At 40.4% G+C, this 19924-nt stretch overlaps 1 protein-coding gene across 6 annotated transcripts in view; it reads left to right on the top strand.

Moving 5' to 3' along the window:
* The first annotated feature begins 2132 nt into the window (after window positions 1-2132).
* HEPH (hephaestin) overlaps window positions 2133-19924 on the top strand; it is a 218329-nt gene continuing 200537 nt past the window's right edge. For all 6 annotated transcript variants that reach the window (XM_064278366.1, XM_064278369.1, XM_010592743.3 and 3 more), the window contains exons 1-5: window positions 2133-2497; window positions 4182-4426; window positions 5599-5811; window positions 6511-6693; window positions 7823-8077. In XM_064278366.1, the coding sequence (XP_064134436.1) occupies window positions 2322-2497; window positions 4182-4426; window positions 5599-5811; window positions 6511-6693; window positions 7823-8077 (1072 nt within the window). In that variant the 5' untranslated portion in view covers window positions 2133-2321. The remainder of the gene's footprint in view (window positions 2498-4181; window positions 4427-5598; window positions 5812-6510; window positions 6694-7822; window positions 8078-19924) is intronic.

The following is a 19924-nucleotide window of genomic DNA, read 5'->3' as shown; positions in this document are numbered from 1 at the left end:
AGTTGCTGTCTATTATGTTCCAGGCACTGATCGTACTCGGGCCTTTCACGTAGGTTTGCTAATTTATCCAAAGTTGATATTATTATCCCCACTCCAGATTTCAGTAGTCAAGTATTACCCAAGGCCATACAACTAACTGGTCAGTGGGAGAGCCAGGATTTGGAAAGAGGGACCCCAAAAGCGGTCCTGTCCTACATCGGGAGCTTTCTGCCCAATATCATTGGATACTGGGCCACTGCTGCGTATGGAGGAGCCTGAGAGTTTGTAGGGAAGTTTACAGATCTGTTTTTTAATCAGAGTAAATATCTGCACCTAGCCAGGGTAAATATCCAGGGATTTCCTATACACGTGTTTCTGTATATATCTTTAATTTTCTGTTTTTTATTATTATCCCTATGTCATGTGCTTGGGATGAGGATTTAGTGAAATAATTTATATAAAGCACTTAACATAGTGTTTAGTATGTAGTATTCTCTCAATGAATGGGAGCTATCATCATCATCATCATACACATTAGGTGTGTCTCTGCCTATGTGAATATTTGTGTCCGTTTCTAGAAGTGATCATAACCACACGTGATTCAATGTCTCGGAAGATTTTTTTTTCCCCAGATATGGCTGCAGCTATGGGCATATATATGTTCTGTGTGTGTGTGTGTATATATATATATGTTAGTGTGCAAGTATGCTTCAGTGGAAGGCAGTCTAGCATGGTGATTAAGAGCATAGACTCTGGAGAATACTGCTTGGTTTCAAGTCCCAGCTCTACTGACTGTTAACAGGTGACCATGGGAAAATTACTTTACACCTCTGTTCTGTCGTTTCTTCTTTTGTAATATGGGGATAATAAGGACATCTACCTCCTAGGGTAGTGGTTAGGATTAAATGATTTAACCTATGTAAAACATTTAGAACAGTGTCTGGAACACAATGAGCATCCAATAAATATTGATATTATTATAATGATGAAAGTTACTAAGGATTTTTGTGACAGTGTGGTTCTATGTGTGAATACAAGTGCACGCATCCCTATTTTTAGGTAAGACTGTGAGGCTATGTGTATGTAAGTGTATGTATGTGTATGTATATGACGTTGCCTATGTTTCAGGGTTTGATGTGGGTGCGTATGGTATGACTAAGGGCTTTATTCCATCTCCAAGAAGTCTAATCTCCTGATTGATGCATTGGAATGAGAGGCTAGAGGCTTGGGACTGCCTCTGATTTAGAATTTAAAAAACCCATTGCCAAGGAGTCGGTCCCAACTCATAGTGACCTGTGACGTGGGTTTGTGCATAGCCTTGGGGGCCAGCAAAGAACCTTTCTTCTGAGAAGTTAAAAACATCTTCCTTGTATATTCTCATTTTTTTTTTCATTTTAACTTTTCTTTTGAGGTGTAACACAAATTCTAAGTTTATAGCTCAATGTTTTTTCACAAATTTAACACACTTGTGTCACCAACACATAGATGAAGGAAGAGAACATGACCTAGAAGCCTTCCTGCTTGACTTTTCCAGTCACTGATCTCCACTGCCCTCAAGGGAAAACATTATCCTGACTTCTAGCAGCATAGATTAGTTTCACTTGATTTTGTACTTTACATAAATGAAATCACACAGTATGTACCCTTTTGTGCATGCGTGTGTATGTGTGTTTCCTGCAACATTATGTTTGAGAGTCACCCATATTTTTGTGTGTAGTTGTGGTTTGTTCATTATCATTGATGTGTAGAATTCCATTGCATGAATGAAATGCAATTTTTTCCATTCTAGTGTTCATGGACATTTAAACAGTTTCTATTTTCTGTTTATGAACCTTCTAGTAATGTCTTTTGGTAAATTTTCGTTTGTTTTTAACCACAATTCACAGAAGATGGCAAGTGGCAAAAATTAGTCTCCCCTTTGCCTATCGGAAAACAGAGGCATAGGGAGAATTTGTGACTTGTTTCAGACATTGAGTGAATCAGTGGCCCAGTCAGGGTTCTGGTGCCTGTTTCCTGGTTCCTGGGCCAGAGTAAATTCTTCTTTTACACTGCTGAAGGAACTGGAACCAAATTTTGTTTCTAAAGGAAGTGAATTATAATTATCAGTACAAGGGATTTTTTAACTTTGCCCTACAAAGTCCAATGTGTAGATATCGGTGAATGCTTGTTGAACTGAAAGGAATCAAGTAAGGCAGAGAATCCGGGCAAATTGGTTTCTGCTTTCTCAGTTACTTTGACTCTTTCCCTTCTTTTCTTTCCCTCTTTAGTTTTCCAGGCACGTGCAAAGCTTGTGTTCTTTTCTTCCATACCAGCAGGTATTCATTTGCCTGTTTCCCAAAGTAATGTGGACCATGGAGCCAGGACATCTCCTCTGGGCTCTGCTATTTATGTGTCCATTGTGGCCCCAACTGACTAATGGGGCCACTCGAGTCTACTATCTGGGCATCCAGGATGTGCAGTGGAACTATGCTCCCAAGGGAAGGAACGTCATCAAGAACCAGCCTCTGGACAATGACACGTAGGTTTCATCTCTTGTGGTATTAGAGTTGGAGTTGAGGCAGAAGACTCTTCCTTGAGGGCAGGGGGTAGCTTCTTGAGGACCCTTTCTCAGGATGTAATAGCAGCCAGATCTTGAGCTTTCTGGGTCCTCCACCCAGTGGCGGGTTTCCTGGGAAAAGAGGTGATTGACTCAGGAGCCAGCATCCCATCTGGAGTCTGCTCTTTCACACTGATGTGCCTCAGCCTGCTAAGAATCCTAAAAGATAACAATTCCATATTACCTTGATTCTAAGATGAAATTCACATTTTTGATGTAATAACAGTTGTTGGACTTAAAAAAGGACAGATATATGAAATACAGTGTTTATAAGATGCATAGTTATTTCAGATAAGTGTAAATGTGAAAAAAAGGTAAGACCTAGAATCAAGGAAATAGAAGTAATAGCTATGATTTATATAACATTCTGTGACAGGCATTATACTAGAAATTTACATACTTTGTCTTATCTAATTCTTAAAAAAATGCTCTCAGAGGCATGAGTGTCCCTGTTTTACAGACAAGAAAGCTGAGTCTCAGGGAGGTCAAGTGACTTGCCCAAGCAACACAGGTAGTAAATGGAAAAGCTAGGATAAGAACCTGGGTAATGTAGATATGTTAGGTCCCTGGGTGTCACAAATAGTTTTTGATTACTAACATAAACGTTGGCAGTTCACACCCACCCAGCAACACCATGGAAGAAAGGCCTGGTGATCTGCTTCTGTGAAGATTGCAGCCAAGAAAATTCTTTGGAGCAGTCCTACTCTGTAACACATGGAGTAACCATGAGTTTTGGAATTGCCTGGACAGTAACTTTTTTTTTTTTAATGAGGATGCCAAGTGTCCTTGAGGGAAAACTTCATTATCCCCCATTCCCAATGCTTTAAAGTAATAGTTAACATTCATTGAGCTCTACTACGTGCTGGGCACTGTTCTGAAAGCCCTGGTGGCGTAGTGGCTAAGTGCTACGGCTGCTAACCGAAGGGTCGGCAGTTCAAATCTGCCCGGCGATCCTAGAAAACTCTACAGGGCAGTTCTACTATGTCTTATAGGGTCGCTATGAGTCGGAATTGACTCGACGGCACTGGGTTTGGTTTGGTTTTTGGTTGGGCACTGTTCTAAGCTTTTAATTCATTTAGTTCCCATTAACAACTTTCTGAGCTTGGTAATGTGATTATTTCATCGTATAGATGCGGAAACTACACAGAGCATATAACTTGCTCAGTGTCCCGCAAATTCATAAGTGCCAGTATTGGCATTTAATTCAAGCAGCCTGGCTTCAGAGCTTATAAGACCTCCCATATATAGCAGGATGGCACTAAAAAAAGTCAGGCCATATCAACAGGGAGTTAATCACTTAAAGATTCACTCCACAGTTGGTCACCTTCCCATTACTATATATTTGGTTGAACCATGTAAAACTACTTTTTTTTTTTTTGGCTAAAGCTGACCAAATATCAGCAATTTCATATGCTTCAATTAATGGTTCCCATTGCCTAACAGACTCTAACCTAAAGCTTTCATGTTTTGATCAATACAATCCCATGTTCTCTTGCTGTGCTCTAAAAAAAGATGGACATTTTTTGGTCAGCTTTCTCTGGAAAAGAACCCTCCAGAGATTCAAAGATTTTGGCTAAACGTAACTCTCTCTTTTCTTCTTTCCCAGAGTGGCTTCAAGCTTCCTAAAGTCTGACAAGAACCGAATAGGGAGTAGCTACCAGAAGACCATCTACAAGGAATACAGGGACAGCTCATACATGGACGAGGTGGCTCAGCCAGCCTGGTTGGGCTTCCTGGGGCCAGTACTACAGGCTGAGGTGGGGGATGTCATCCTTATTCATCTGAAGAATTTTGCCACTCGTCCCTATACCATCCACCCCCATGGTGTTTTCTATGAGAAGGACTCGGAAGGTAAACCAGCCCAATCTGTCTTCCTTCTGCTCGACAAAAATGTCACTTTTCTTCTGCTGCCATATGGGATAGAGGGGCTGGGAGAGAGGGCAATCTTTTCTCCCTTATTGATCTGAGATGGCAAGGACTCTTTCAGAGAAACCGTGACTGGGTGCTGGTATCAATTCTGCTCTTCATACACTATGTGACTTTGGGCAAGTCACTGCCCCTCTTTGGGTCGTAGATTCCTCATCAGGAATGTGGAAATACAATCTACCTTTTATCAGAAGGGTCTTGAGGTGGCATTTCCATAAAATATTTGAATACGCTTTGAAAAGAGAAGAGTGTACTGTGAATGTAAAAAAAAAAGGGAGTGTTAATATAATGTCACCGTCTTCTGAAGGGTCTATTTTTTTCTTAAAAGGACATTCAGTTTATTCATCTGTATCTGCCACTATCGCAGGCCCATGGCTTAAAATTGAGTGAGAGAATAAACCAAAACCAAACCCGTTGCCAACAAGTTGGTTCCGACTCATAGCGACCCTATAGGACAGAGTAAAACTGCCCTATAGGGTTTCCAAGGATGGCCTGGTGGATTCGAACTGCCGACCTTTTGGTCAGCAGCCATAGCTCTTAACCACTACGCCACCAGGGTTTCCAAGTGAGGGGAATAGAGAGGGAAATCTGAAGATTCTGGCTTGGCTGTTAACTCTCTACATGACATTAGGCAAGATACTTTTCCTCAGTTTTCTCTTCCTTAAAATGGGGAAGTAGACCAGCTGATCATTAAGTTGCCCTCGAATTAAAATTCTATGATTGTCTGCTTTCAGTTTTCCAAAGTGAGTGCTTGAAGGAAGGGAATTCTCTTTTTTCCCTTGTCTCTGTGCCACCAGCTTTGTACTCGGGCAGTACTAGATCAGGCCATGCAGCACTTTGCCTGACCACAGCTCCCCCTCCAGTGGCTGCTACCTTTCCACTCGCTGTTGACATGGGGTATGAGGTTCTTTGGCTAGATGTTACCTGCATCCGTACCCTTATCAATTTGCCAGGAGCACTGTGCTGGACTTTATAATTCTCTCTTTCACAAGACTGGACGTAAGTGCCCCACATGTCAGTCTACTCTTGGCTTATATATCTACCAGGCTCCCTCTCATTGACCCTGCAACTAGGCATGTGCTAATTTCATTTTCTAGGCTCCCTATACCCAGATGGCTCCTCTGGGTGGCTGAAAGCTGATGACTCTGTTCCACCTGGGGGTAGCCACATCTACAACTGGACCATTCCAGAAAGCCATGCACCCACAGATGCTGACCCAGCATGCCTCACCTGGATCTATCATTCTCATGTGGATGCTCCACGAGACATCGCAACTGGTCTCATTGGACCCCTCCTTACTTGTAAAAGAGGTACAGGCCCTAAGAGTAAACTGAGAGATCTAGTTTGGGACATGCAGTGGAAACCAGTGATGTGATTTAACCACCTATGTATTGGACAACAGTAGCCCCAGGAGTGTTAATTCAGCATTCTGGTTTACTAGCAGTAACAAGCCCTTCCAAACTCCCTTTCCACTATTTTATTTTTCCATTTTGGTATTTTTTCTGAAAAAAAAATTTATCCTTTCTTACTCTTTCCTTATTTCATTGTTAAAGCTCAAATTAGTAATAATGAGGGTCAGGTCACATTGAAGTAAGGCCTGTGATAAGAGTTCAGGTGTGGATAGAATTGAAAGTGAGGCCATCAGGGTTTGGAGAGGATTGAGTGCCTGGTTGGAAATAGGGTATGTTCAAGGTATAGTCAGGCTTGAAGACCTGGGTGTGTGTTTCAGGAGTGTGATCGGGTTAAGGCCTTATTCTAGGTTGAATAGGCAGCGTTGGTAGAGGGAATTATTTTAGGTTCCACCTTTAAGCCCTAGGCTTAGCTGAATCAGTGGTTTTATCTGGGAATTCTGAAAATGAAAATTAGCAGAAAAAGTCTCTATCTGCTTTTCTGTTGCTGACAGACTCTTAAGTTCCCATATCTTCCTACTGCTTTCTTTTGAGTACCGCTGCAGCTTATTGTTGCTATGGAAAGGAGGTTCTCAAGGGCACCTTTCTTACTTGTCCTAGGAGCCCTGGATGGGAACTCCTCTCCTCGACGGCTGGATGTGGACCATAATTTCTTCCTGCTCTTCAGTGTGGTAGATGAGAACCTTAGCTGGCACCTCAATGAGAACATTGCCACTTACTGCTCAGACCCTGCCTCAGTGGACAGAGAAGATGAAGCCTTTCAGGAGAGCAACAGGATGCATGGTGAGCTGGGAGGAAGTGGCCACACTATGACAGTGAACACTAAATGCCTTCTCTGGCCCTAGCATTTGGTGGGTGCTTTAACATACCCGGCTCTTTTTAATTCTCACAAGGACCAGGAGTAGCAGGTAGCTTTCCTCTGTCTTACCTATGAGGACACAAGCTCCTAGGGTTAAACAGCAGATAAGTGGCACAGCTGAAATTCCAACCCTTATATGTCTAACTGCATAGGCTGTGCTTTTTCCATTAAGCTGCCCAGCCTCATAATGTAGAATAGCCAAGGCTGTTGACTCCAAAGTCATATAATGTAAGTACAATTACTTTGGAGAAGGCTGTCCACTGATATAATTAATATTTTTTTGTTTTTAAAAATGATGCAAGCTGGCAGAATTGCCCACTTTTTGGAGGAAAATCATTGCTTCAAGTTAACATGACTAAGTCACCCAAGCTGCTTTATGTCTATAAGAGAACTGACCATTTTAAACTAAAAACAAACCAAAGCCATGAAAGCCCTGCAGCATGAGTGGAGAACAGCCTTTAGGAATAGAAAAAAAAAAGTTGATTTTGTTTTTGTTTAATTAAGGGAGTGATTTACTTACCTTTGGTGGCAGAGGTAGGTTCAAAGCCAGACAGTTGATAAAAAAAAAAGAGAGGTGAAAACTCAAAGGGAAGATGTAAGGATGGCTTGGAACCCTCAAATTTCTCTTGGGTTTTATACCAATTGCTTATATTACTCATGATATTTAGCTAACTTGACAATTGTCCAGTGGAAATATCAAGACAGAAACAGTCCTGAAAGGAAAGAATAGCCTGCAAAATAAACCCTAGAGAGATTTCCTAGATTATTGGGTCTGAACCTTGGCTCTACCACTTAATAGCTCTATGGCCTTGGGAAGTAACTTCACCTCTTGAGCCTCAGTTTTCTCATTTTATGAATGAGAATAATGATATCTGCCTATTTTTCAGGACAGTTTATAAAATTTAAGTGGGATAATACATATGATCAGTACAGTGTGCTCTTTAAAACCTCAACTGAATGTTGTCTTAGTATTGTCAAATGATAAGGCTTCTCCCATTGGGGAAGGTGAGGTGTGCTAACTATGATATTTTCTTTGGATTTTTTTTTTTGCAGCAATAAATGGCTTTGTCTTTGGGAACTTACCAGAGCTGAGCATGTGTGCACAAAAGCGTGTGGCCTGGCACTTGTTTGGTATGGGCAATGAAGTGGATGTCCACACAGCTTTCTTCCATGGACAGATACTAACCATCCGGGGCCACCGCACTGATGTAGCTCACATCTTTCCAGCCACCTTTGTGACTGCTGAAATGGTGCCCCAGGAGTCTGGCACCTGGTTAATTAGCTGTCAAGTGAATAGTCACTTGCAAAGTAAGACCCAACATCTTTGACCCTTGGGGTGCAGGGGTGAGGTGGTGTGGAGCCATCAAATAGGTCTTTTAGGTGAGGCATCTTGGTATAAAGAAAGAAACACTAGGCTCGAAGTCAGGGTACCCAAGTTCTTTCCTGGCTCTGTCATTAACTTTTTGAGTGAACTCAAGAATATTTCTCTCGGTTTCGTTTGCCCCATCTCTAGTATAAAATGGTCTAAGGATGGAAAGATGGACTTTTTTAAGTTTTGATTTTATTGTGGTAAAAATACATATAACAATTTTAAGTGTACAATCCAGTGACATTTATTACTTTCCCCATGTTGCGCTACCATCATCACTACTCATTTCTAAAAGTTTTAAGTCACCCCAAACAGAAACTCAGTACCTCTTCAGCAAACTCCTATTCCCTCCTCCCCTCAGTCACTGGTAACCAGTAACAGAGTTTTGTCTCTGTGCATTTGCCTATTCTAGATATTTCATATAAGTAGGGTCATGCAATGTTTCTTCTTTTATGTCTGACTTATTTTACTCAGCAAAATGTTTTCAGGGTTCATACGTGTTGTCACATGTATCAGAATTTTATTTTTCTTTATGGCTGAATAATATTCCATTGTGTGCATGTACTGTGTTTTGTTTATCCATTCATGGGGTTGTCTCTGCTTTCATGTCTTTTGTGTATGTATGATGTACTCAGAAGTGTAAGTCATGTGATAATTTTATGTTTAACTTTTTAAGGAACCTCTGAAGTAGCTGCACCATTTTACAGTCCCACCAGCAATGCAGAAGTGTTCCAAATTCACTGCATCCCTGTCAACACTTGTTATATCACGTTTTTCTGATAATACCCATCTTAGTGGGTATGAGGTGGTATCGCATTGTGATTTGGATTTGCATTTCCCTAATGACCACTGTGTTGATCATCTTTTCATGTGCTTTTGTTGGCCATTTGTATATCTTCTTTAGAGAATTGTCTACTCAAGTCCTTTGCCACATTTTAAATTGGGTTGTCTTTTTGATGTTGAGTTGTAGTAGTGCTTCATATATTAAAACATTCTCAGATACATGTTTACCAAATATATCTCCCATTCTGTAGGTGGTCTCTTCACTTTTTTTAATCTGGAAATTTTGTATTTGTATTTTTTTTTTAATTGTACTTTAGGTGAAGCATTACAGAACAAACTAGTTTCTCATTAAACTGTACACACATTGTTCTACAACATTGGCTAACAACCCAACGACAAGTCAACACTCTCCCTTATCAACCCTGGGTTCCCTATTACCAGGTTTCCTATTCCCTCCTGCCTTCCAGTCCCTGCCCCAGGGCTGGTGCGCCCCTTTAGTCTTGTTTTGTTCCATGGGCCTGTTCAATCTTGGTTGAAGGGTGAACCTCAGGAATGACCTCATTACTGAGCTGAAAGGGTGTCCAGGGGTCATACTCTCAGGGTTTCTCCAGTCTCTGTCAGGCCAGTACGTCTGGTCTATTCTTTTTTTAGTTAGAATTTTGTTCTGTGCTTTTCTCCAGCTGTGTCCAGTACCTTCAATAGTGATCCCTGTCAGAGCAGTCAGTGGTAGTAGCCGGGCACCATCTATTTGTGCTGGACACAGTCTGGTGGAGGCCTTGTAGATGTGGTCCGTTAGCTCTTTGGACTGTTCTTTCCCTTGTATCTTTAGTTTTCTTCATTATTCCTTGCTCCCGAAGGCTGAGACCAGTGGAGTATCCTAGATGGCCACTCATAGGTTTTTAAGACCCCAGAAGCTACTCACCAAAGAAGACTGTAGAGCATGTTCTTTATAAACTATGTTATGCCAGCTCAGCTGGATGTTCCCCAAGACCATGGACCCCACAGCCCTCAGCCCAGCAATGCGGTCCTTCAAGGAGTTTGGATATATCTATGGAGCTATCTATGGAGCTACCATGACCTTGCCTTGTACAAGTTGTACTGGCTTCCCCAGTATTGTGTACTGTCTTCCCCTTCACCAAACTTTCCACTTATCTATTGTCTATTAAGTATTTTTCCATCCCCACCACTCCCCTCCCTTGTAACCATCAAAGATTGTTTCTTTATGTATATAAGCATTGTCATGAGTTTTTACAGTAGTGGTCTCATACAATATTTGTCCTTTTTTGATAGACTTATTTCTCAGCATAATGCCCTCCAGATTCATCCATATTATGAGATGCATCACAGATTCATCATTGTTCCATAAAATTGCATCGTATGTATGTACCACAGTTTGTTTATGCATTCATCTGTTGATGGGCATCTAAGTTGGTTCCATCTTTTTGCATTGTGAACAATGCTGCAATGAATGTGTCTATTCATGTGACGACTCATATTTCTCTAGGATATATTCCTAGGAGTGGGATTGCTGGATCATATGGTATTTCTAGCTTTCTAAGGAGGCTCCATATCATTTTCCAAAATGGTTGTATCATTTTTAATTCCCTGCAGCAGTGCATAAGAGTTCCAATCTCCCGGCAGCCTCTCCAACATTTGTTATTTCCTGTTTTATTGATTTGTGCCAGTAATGCTGGGGTGAGATTGAATCTCATTGCAGTTTTGATTTGCATTTCTCTGATGGCTAGAGATCGTGAACATTTCCTCATGTGTCTGTTGACTGCTTGAATGTCTTCTTTGGTGAAGTGTCTGTTCATTTCCTTTGCCCATTTTTTAATTGGATTGTCTTTTTGTTGTAGAGGTGTTGGATTTTCTTGTAGATTTTAGAGATTAGACCTTTGGCTGATTTGTAATAGCCAAAATTTTTTTCCCAGTCTGTAGGTTCTGTTTTTACTCTTTTGTTGAAGTACTTTGATGGGCGTAAGTGTTTAATTTTTAGAAGATCCCTGTTATCTGGCTTGTCCTCTGGAGCTTGTGTGTTGTTGATTGTGGTTTGTATCCTGTTAACGCCATGTATTAGAGCCTCTAGCTTTGATCATGTTTTTTCTTCTATGAACTTCATGGGTTTTGGGTTTATATTTAGGTCTTTGATCCATTTTGAGTTAGTTTTTGTATATGGTGTGAAGTATGGGTCCTGTTTCATTTTTCTGCAGATGGACATCCACTTTTGCAAGCACCATTTGTTAAAAAGGCTGTCTTTTGCCCATTTGATGGACTTTGGGCCCTTGTTGAAGATCAGGTGACCATAGGTGGATGGATGTAAAATCTGGGTTCTCAATTCTGTTCCGTCTGTCAATGTATCTGTCGTTGTACCAGTACCAGACTGTTTTGACTACTGTAGCTGTATAGTAGGTTCTGAGGTCAGGTAGTGTGAGTCCGCCTGCTTTATTCTTCTTCTTCAATAGTGCTTTACTTATCTGGGGCTTCTTCCTTTCCCATATAAAGTTGTTTTTGGTATTTGGATCAGTATTGCACTGTATTTGTAAATTGCTTTGGGTAGGATTGTCATTTTCACAATGTTGAATCTACCTATCCATGAGCCTGGTAAGTTTTTCCATTTATGTAGATCCCTTTTGGTTTCTTGCAGTAGTGTTTTGTAGTTTTCCTTGTATACATCTTTTACATCCCTGGTTAGATTTATTCCCAAGTAATTTTTTTTTATGAGCTATTATAAAGTTTTGTTTTCCTGATTTCCTTTTCATCTTTCTCTTTATTGGTATATAGAAATCCAACTCACTTTGTATGTTTACCTTGTATCCTGCTACTCTGATCGATTTTTCGATTCATTCCTGTGGTTTTCTCATCGAGTCTTTTGGTTTTTCTATGTATAGTATCACATCATACACAAATAGGGAGAGTTTAACTTCTTCATTACCAATTTGGATGCCCTTTATTTCTGTTTCTTGCCTTATTACTCTAGCTAGGACTTCCAACACAATGTTAAATAGGAGTGGTGATAAAGGGCATCCCTGTCTTGTACCTGTTCCCAAGGGAAATGTTTTCAACCTCTCTCCATTAAGAATGATATTGGTTATTGGTTTTGCATATATACACTTTATTATGATGAGAAATTTTCCTTCTATACCTATTTTATAGAGAGTTTTTATCAGGAATGGGTGTTGCACTTTGTTGAAAGCCTTTTCCGCATTGATTGAGATGATCATGTGATTCTTTTTATTTATGCGGTGGAGTACATTGATTGATTTTCTAATGTTGAACCATCCCTTGCATACCTGGTATAAATCCCTCTTGGTCATGGTGTATTATTTTTTTGATATGTTCCTGAATTCTATTGGCTAGAATTTTGTTAAGAATTTTTGCATGTATATTCATGAGAAATATTGGTCTGGAACTTTCTTTTTTTGTGCTGTCTTTCCCTGGTTTTGGTATCAGGGTTATGCTGGCTTCATGAATGAATTCAGAAGTATTGCTTCCTTTTTTATGTTCTGAAATAGTTTGAGTAGTACTGGTGTAAGCTCTTCTCTGAATGCTTGGTAGAATTTTCCAGGAAAGCCATCTGAGCCAGGGTTTTGTTGTTGTTGGTAGTTTTTTTGTTACCTTTTCAATCTCTTGCTATAGGTCTTTTCAGATTTCAACACCATTTTGTGTTAGTTTGGGTAAGTAATGTGTTTCTAGAAATTTGTCCATTTCCTCTAGATTTTCAATTTTTTTGGAATATAGTTTTTCATAATACTGTGTTATGATCCTTTTTTCTTCAGTTGGCTATGTTGTAAAGTCCCCCATTTCATTTCTTACTTGGGTTATTTGTGTCCTTTCCTGTTTTTCTTTTGTCAATTTGGCCAGTGGTTTGTTGATTTTATTGATCCTTTCAGAGAACCAACTTTTTTTTTTTTAACTTTTATTGAGCTTCAAGTGAACGTTTACAAATCCAATCAGTCTGTCACATATAAGTTTACATACATCTCACTCCCTACTCCCACTTGCTCTCCCCCTCTTCAGTCAGCCCTTTCAGTCTCTCCTTTCTTGACAATTTTGCTGGCTTCCCTCTCTCTCTATCCTCCCATCCCCCCTCCAGACAAGACTTGCCAACACAATCTCAAGTGTCCACCTGATATAATTAGCTCACTCTTCATCAGCGTCTCTCTCCCACCCGCTGACCAGTCCCTTTCATGTCTGATGAGTTGTCTTCGGGGATGGTTCCTGTCCTGTGCCAACAGAAGGTCTGGGGACCATGGCCACCGGGATTCCTCTAGTCTCAGTCAGACAATTAAGTTTGGTCTTTTCATGAGAATTTGGGGTCTGTATCCCACTGATCTCCTGCTCCCTCAGGGGTCCTCTGCTGTGCTCCCTGTCAGGGCGGTCATCGATTGTAGCCGGGCACCAACTAGTTCTTCTGGTCTCAGGATGATGTAGGTCTCTGGTTCATGTGGCCCTTTCTGTCTCTTGGGCTCTTAGTTGTCGTGTGGCCTTGGTGTTCTTCATTTTCCTTTGCTCCAGGTGGGTTGAGACCAATTGATGCATCTTAGATGGCCGCTTGTTAGCATTTAAGACCCCAGACGCCACATTTCAAAGTGGGATGCAGAATGATTTCATAATAGAATTCTTTTGCCAATTGACTTAGAAGTCCCCGCAAACCATGTTCCCCAGACCCCCGCGCTTGCTCCGCTGACCTTTGAAGCTTTCATTTTATCCCGGAAACTTCTTTCCTTTTGGTCCAGTCCAATTGAGCTGACCTTCCATGTATTGAGTGTTGTCTTTCCTTTCACCTAAAGCAGTTCTTATCTACTGATTAATCAATAAAAAACCCTCTCCCACCCTCCCTCCCTCCCCCCCTCGTAACCACAAAAGTATGTGTTCTTCTCAGGTTTACTATTTCTCAAGATTTTATAATAGTGGTCTTATACAATATTTGTCCTTTTGCCTCTGACTCATTTCGCTCAGCATAATGCCTTCCAGGTTCCTCCATGTTATGAAATGTTTCACAGATTCGTCACTGTTCTTTATCGATGCGTAGTATTCCATTGTGTGAATATACCACAATTTATTTACCCATTCATCCGTTGATGGACACCTTGGTTGCTTCCAGCTTTTTGCTATTGTAAACAGAGCTGCAATAAACATGGGTGTGCATATATCTGTTTGTATGAAGGCTCTTGTATCTCTAGGGTATATTCCGAGGAGTGGGATTTCTGGGTTGTATGGTAGTTCTATTTCTACCTGTTCAAGATAAAGCCAGATAGATTTCCAAAGTGGTTGTACCATTTGACATTCCCACCAGCAGTGTATGAGAGTTCCAATCTCTCCGCAGCCTCTCCAACATTTATTATTTTGTGTTTTTTGGATTAATGCCAGCCTTGTTGGTGTGAGATGGAATCTCATTGTAGTTTTAATTTGCATTTCTCTAATGGCTAATGATCGGGAGCATTTTCTCATGTATCTGTTGGCTGCCTGAATATCTTCTTTAGTGAAATGTGTGTTCATATCCTTTGCCCACTTCTTGATTGGGTTGTTTGTCTTTTTGTGGTTGAGTTTTGACAGAATCATGTAGATTTTAGAGATCAGGCGCTGGTCTGAGATGTCATAGCTGAAAATTCTTTCCCAGTCTGTAGGTGGTCTTTTTACTCTTTTGGAGAAGTCTTCAGATGAGCATAGGTGTTTGATTTTTAGGAGCTCCCAGTTATCGGGTTTCTCTTCATCATTTTTGGTAATGTTTTTTATTCTGTTTATACCTTGTATTAGGGCTCCTAGGGTTGTCCCTATTTTTTCTTCCATGATCTTTATCGTTTTAGTCTTTATGTTTAGGTCTTTGATCCACTTGGAGTTAGTTTTTGTGCATGGTGTGAGGTATGGGTCCTGTTTCCTTCTTTTGCAAATGGATATCCAGTTATGCCAGCACCATTTGTTAAAAAGACTATCTTTTCCCCAATTAACTGACACTGGTCCTTTGTCAAATATCAGCTGCTCATACGTGGATGGATTTATATCTGGGTTCTCAATTCTGTTCCTTTGGTCTATGTGCCTGTTGTTGTACCAGTACCAGGCAGTTTTGACTATTGTGGCTGTATAATAGGTTCTGAAATCAGGTAGAGTGAGGCCTCCCACTTTCTTCTTCTTTTTCAGTAATGCTTTGCTTATCCGGGGCTTCTTTCCCTTCCATATGAAATTGGTGATTTGTTTCTCTATCCCCTTAAAATATGACATTGGAATTTGGATCGGAAGTGCGTTATATGTATAGATCGCTTTTGGTAGAAGAGACATTTTTACTATGTTAAGTCTTCCTATCCATGAGCAAGGTATGTTTTTCCACTTAAGTATGTCCTTTTGAATTTCTTGTAGTAGAGCTTTGTAGTTTCCTTTGTATAGGTCTTTTACATCCTTGGTAAGATTTATTCCTAAGTATTTTATCTTCTTGGGGGCTACTGTGAATGGTATTGATTTCGTTATTTCCTCTCCGGTGTTCTTTTTGTTGATGTAGAGGAATCCAAGTGATTTTTGTATGTTTATTTTATAACCTGAGACTCTGCCAAACTCTTCTATTAGTTTCAGTAGTTTTCTGGAGGATTCCTTAGGGTTTTCTGTGTATAAGATCATGTCATCTGCAAATAGTGATAACTTTACTTCCTCCTTGCCAATCCGGATACCCTTTATTTCTTTGTCTAGCCTAATTGCCCTGGCTAGGACTTCAAGTACGATGTTGAATAAGAGTGGTGATAAAGGGCATCCTTGTCTGGTTCCCGTTCTCAAAGGAAATGCTTTCAGGTTCTCTCCATTTAGAGTGATATTGGCTGTTGGCTTTGCATAGATGCCCTTTATTATGTTGAGGAATTTTCCTTCAATTCCTATTTTGGTAAGAGTTTTTATCATAAATGGGTGTTGGACTTTGTCAAATGCCTTTTCTGCATCAATTGATAAGATAATGTGGTTTTTGTCTTTTGTTTTATTTATGTGATGGATTACATTAATGGTTTTTGTGATATTAAACCAGCCTTGCATACCTGGTATAAATCCCACTTGATCAGGGTGAATTATTTTTTTGATGTGTTGTTGGATTCTATTGGCTAGAATTTTGTTGAGGATTTTTGCATCAATGTTCATGAGGGATATAGGTCTATAATTTTCTTTTTTTGTAATGTCTTTACCTGGTTTTGGTATCAGGGAGATGGTGGCTTCATAGAATGAGTTGGGTAGTATTCCGTCATTTTCTATGCTTTGGAATACCTTCAGTAGTAGTGGTGTTAACTCTTCTCTGAAAGTTTGGTAGAACTCTGCAGTGAAGCCGTCCGGGCCAGGACTTTTTTTTTGTTGGGAGTTTTTTGATTACCGTTTCAATCTCTTTTTTTGTTATGAGTCTATTTAGTTGTTCTAATTCTGAATGTGTTAGTTTATGTAGGTAGTGTTTTTCCAGGAATTCATCCATTTCTTCTAGGTTTTCAAATTTGTTAGAGTACAATTTTTCGTAGTAATCTGAAATGATTCTTTTAATTTCATTTGGTTCTGTTGTGGTGTGGTCCTTCTCGTTTCTTATTCGGGTTATTTGTTTCCTTTCCTGTTTTTCTTTAGTCAGTCTAGCCAATGGTTTATCAATTTTGTTAATTTTTTCAAAGAACCAGCTTTTGGCTTTGTTAATTCTTTCAATTGTTTTTCTGTTCTCTAATTCATTTAGTTCAGCTCTAATTTTTATTATTTGTTTTCTTCTGGAGCCTGATGGATTCTTTTGTTGCTCAGTTTCTATTTGTTCAAGTTGTCGGGACAGTTCTCTGATTTTGGCTCTTTCTTCTTTTTGTATGTGTGTATTTATCGATATAAATTGGCCTCTGAGCACTGCTTTTGCTGTGTCCCAGAGGTTTTGATAGGAAGTATTTTCTTTCTCGTTGCTTTCTATGAATTTCCTTATTCCCTCCTTGATGTCTTCTATAACCCAGTCTTTTTTCGGGAGGGTATTGTTCAGTTTCCAAGTATTTGAATTCTTTTCCCTAGTTTTTCTGTTATTGATCTCTAGTTTTATTGCCCTGTGGTCTGAGAAGATGCTTTGTAATATTTTGATGTTTTGGATTCTGCAAAGGTTTGTTTTATGACCTAATATGTGGTCTATTCTAGAGAATGTTCCATGTGCGCTAGAAAAAAAAGTATGTTTTGCAGCAGTTGGGTGGAGAGTTCTGTATCAGTCAATGAGGTCAAGTTGGTTGATTGTTGTAATTAGATCTTCCGTGTCTCTATTGAGCTTCTTACTGGATGTTCTGTCCTTCTCCGAAAGTTGTGTTTTGAAGTCTCCTACTGTAATTGTGGAGGTATCTATCTCACTTTTCAATCCTGTTAAAATTGGATTTATGTATCTTGCAGCCCTGTCATTGGGTGCCTATATATTTAATATCGTTATGTCTTCGTGATCAATTGTCCCTTTTATCATTATATAGTGTCCTTCTTTATCCTTTGTGGTGGATTTAAGTCTAAAGTCTATTTTGTCAGAAATTAATATTGCTACTCCTCTTCTTTTTTGCTTATTGTTTGCTTGATATACTTTTTTCCATCCTTTGAGTTTTAGTTTTTTCGTGTCTCTAAGTCTAAGTTGTGTCTCTTGTAGGCAGCATATAGATGGATCGTGTTTCTTTATGCAGTCTCTGACTCTCTGTCTCTTTATTGGTGCATTTAGTCCATTTACATTCAGGGTAATTATAAATAAGTTTTTAGTGCTGTCATTTTGATGCCTTTTTATGTGTGTTGTTGACAATTTCATTTTTCCACATACTTTTTTGTGCTGAGACGTTTTTCTTAGTAAATTGTGAGATCGTCATTTTCATAGTGTTTGGCTTTATGTTAGTTGAGTCGTTACGTTTTTCTTGGCTTTTATCTTGAGTTATAGAGTTGTTATACCTTTTTGTGGTTACCTTATTATTTACCCCTATTTTTCTAAGTAAAAACCTAACTCGTATTGTTCTATATCGCCTTGTATAACTCTCCATATGGCAGTTCAATGCCTCCTGTATTTAGTCCCTCTTTTTGACTATTGTGATCTTTTACCTATTGACTTCCATGATTCCCTGTTACGTGTATTTTATTTTTTTTAATTAATCTTAATTTGTTTGTTTTTGTGATTTCCCTATTTGAATTGATATCTGGACGTTCTGTTTTGTGACCTTGTGTTGTGCTGATATCTGATATTATTGGTTCTCTGACCAAACAATATCCTTTAGTATTTCTTGTAGCTTTGGTTTGGTTTTTGTAAATTCTCTAAACTTGTGTTTGTCTGTAAATATCTTAATTTCGCCTTCATATTTCAGAGAGAGTTTTGCTGGATATATGATCCTTGGCTGGCAGTTTTTCTCCTTCAGTGTTCTGTATATGTCGTCCCATTCCCTTCTTGCCTGCATGGTTTCTGCTGAGTAGTCTGAACTTATTCTTATTGATTCTCCCTTGAAGGAAACCTTTCTTTTCTCCCTGGCTGATTTTAAAATTTTCTGTTTATCTTTGGTTTTGGCGAGTTTGATGATAATATGTCTTGGTGTTTTTCTTTTTGGATCAATCTTAAATGGGGTTCGATGAGCATCTTGGATAGATATCCTTTCGTCTTTCATGATGTCAGGGAAGTTTTGTGTCAGGAGTTCTTCAACTATTTTCTCTGTGTTTTCTGTCTCCCCTCCCTGTTCTGGGACTCCAATCACCCGCAGGTTATCCTTCTTGATAGAGTCCCACATAATTCTTAGGGTTTCTTCATTTTTTTAAATTCTTTTATCTGATTTTTTTTCAGCTATGTTGGTGTTGATTCCCTGGTCCTCCAGATGTCCCAGTCTGCATTCTAATTGCTCGAGTCTGCTCCTCTGACTTCCTATTGCGTTGTCTAATTCTGTAATTTTATTGTTAATCTTTTGGATTTCTACATGCTGTCTCTCTATGGATTCTTGCAACTTATTAATTTTTCCACTATGTTCTTGAATAATCTTTTTGAGTTCTTCAACAGTTTTATCGGTGTGTTCCTTGGCTTTTTCTGCAGTTATCCTAATTTCATTTGTGATATCCTTAAGCATTCTGTAAATTAGTTTTTTATATTCTGTATCTGATAATTCCAGGATTGTATCTTCATTTGGGAAAGATTTTGATTCCTTTGTTTGGGGGGTTGGAGAAGCTGTCATGGTCTGCTTCTTTAAGTGGTTTGATATGGATTGTTGTCTCCGAGCCATCACTGGGAAACCAGTTTTTCCAGAAAATCCGCTAAAAAAAATGCAGTCAGATCCCTATCAGAGTTCTCCCTCTGGCTCAGGATATTCGGATGTTAATGAAGCTGCCTGGGGAGGGTGGGGGAGGGAACAGAGAGATAGGAGAGTAGCCCCTCAGAATATAGCCAGAGTTGCTTGTCTTGCTTGGAATGACTATTATATCTGAGATTCCCGCGGGGTGCGTCGCCTATGTGTGCTGGCTGTGTGGAGATTGCCCCCGGGGGCTCTGGCCCGCTGGAGTCACGGTCAGATCCTCCCCTTCCAGCCCCACGCCCATCGTCAAGGCTCCCCTACTGGGACTGTGCACTCTCGACTCCAAAATCAGTCGCTGCCTCCCGGGGACTTCTCGTCCCTCCAGCTGCGTTGCCGTGCCGCCTCCGCCAACTAGTTGGGCCTCCTCCCGGGGTTAGTTCAGATGGGTGGAGCAGCTCCCCGTGCTTGTGCCGTGACCGAGTGTCCCGGCTGGGACGCTGTTCTCCCTGCTCCAATACCAGTCGCTGCCTCCCGGGGACTTCTCCTATCGGCTGCGTCCCACGCCGCCTGTGGGACCCAACTGGTCCCCCTCCCTGGGTTAGTTCAGGGGGGTGGAGCAGCTCTCCGTGTTTATGCCGTACCTGCGTCCAGTCCAAATCCCGGCGGGATGGTTCCCTGGCTGGGACACTGCTCTTCCTGCTCCAAGACCAGTCACTGCCTCCCGGGGACTTCTCCTACCGGCTGCGTCCCACGCCGCCCGTGGAACCGGCTGGTCCCTCTCCTGGGGTTAGTTCAGGGGGG

Source organism: Loxodonta africana, chromosome X (assembly GCF_030014295.1).
Source record: "Loxodonta africana isolate mLoxAfr1 chromosome X, mLoxAfr1.hap2, whole genome shotgun sequence".
In the NCBI taxonomy this organism is placed as follows: Eukaryota; Metazoa; Chordata; class Mammalia; order Proboscidea; family Elephantidae; genus Loxodonta; species Loxodonta africana.
Note: the sequence above shows the minus strand (reverse complement) of the source record. Positions and strands in the feature narration are given on the sequence as shown.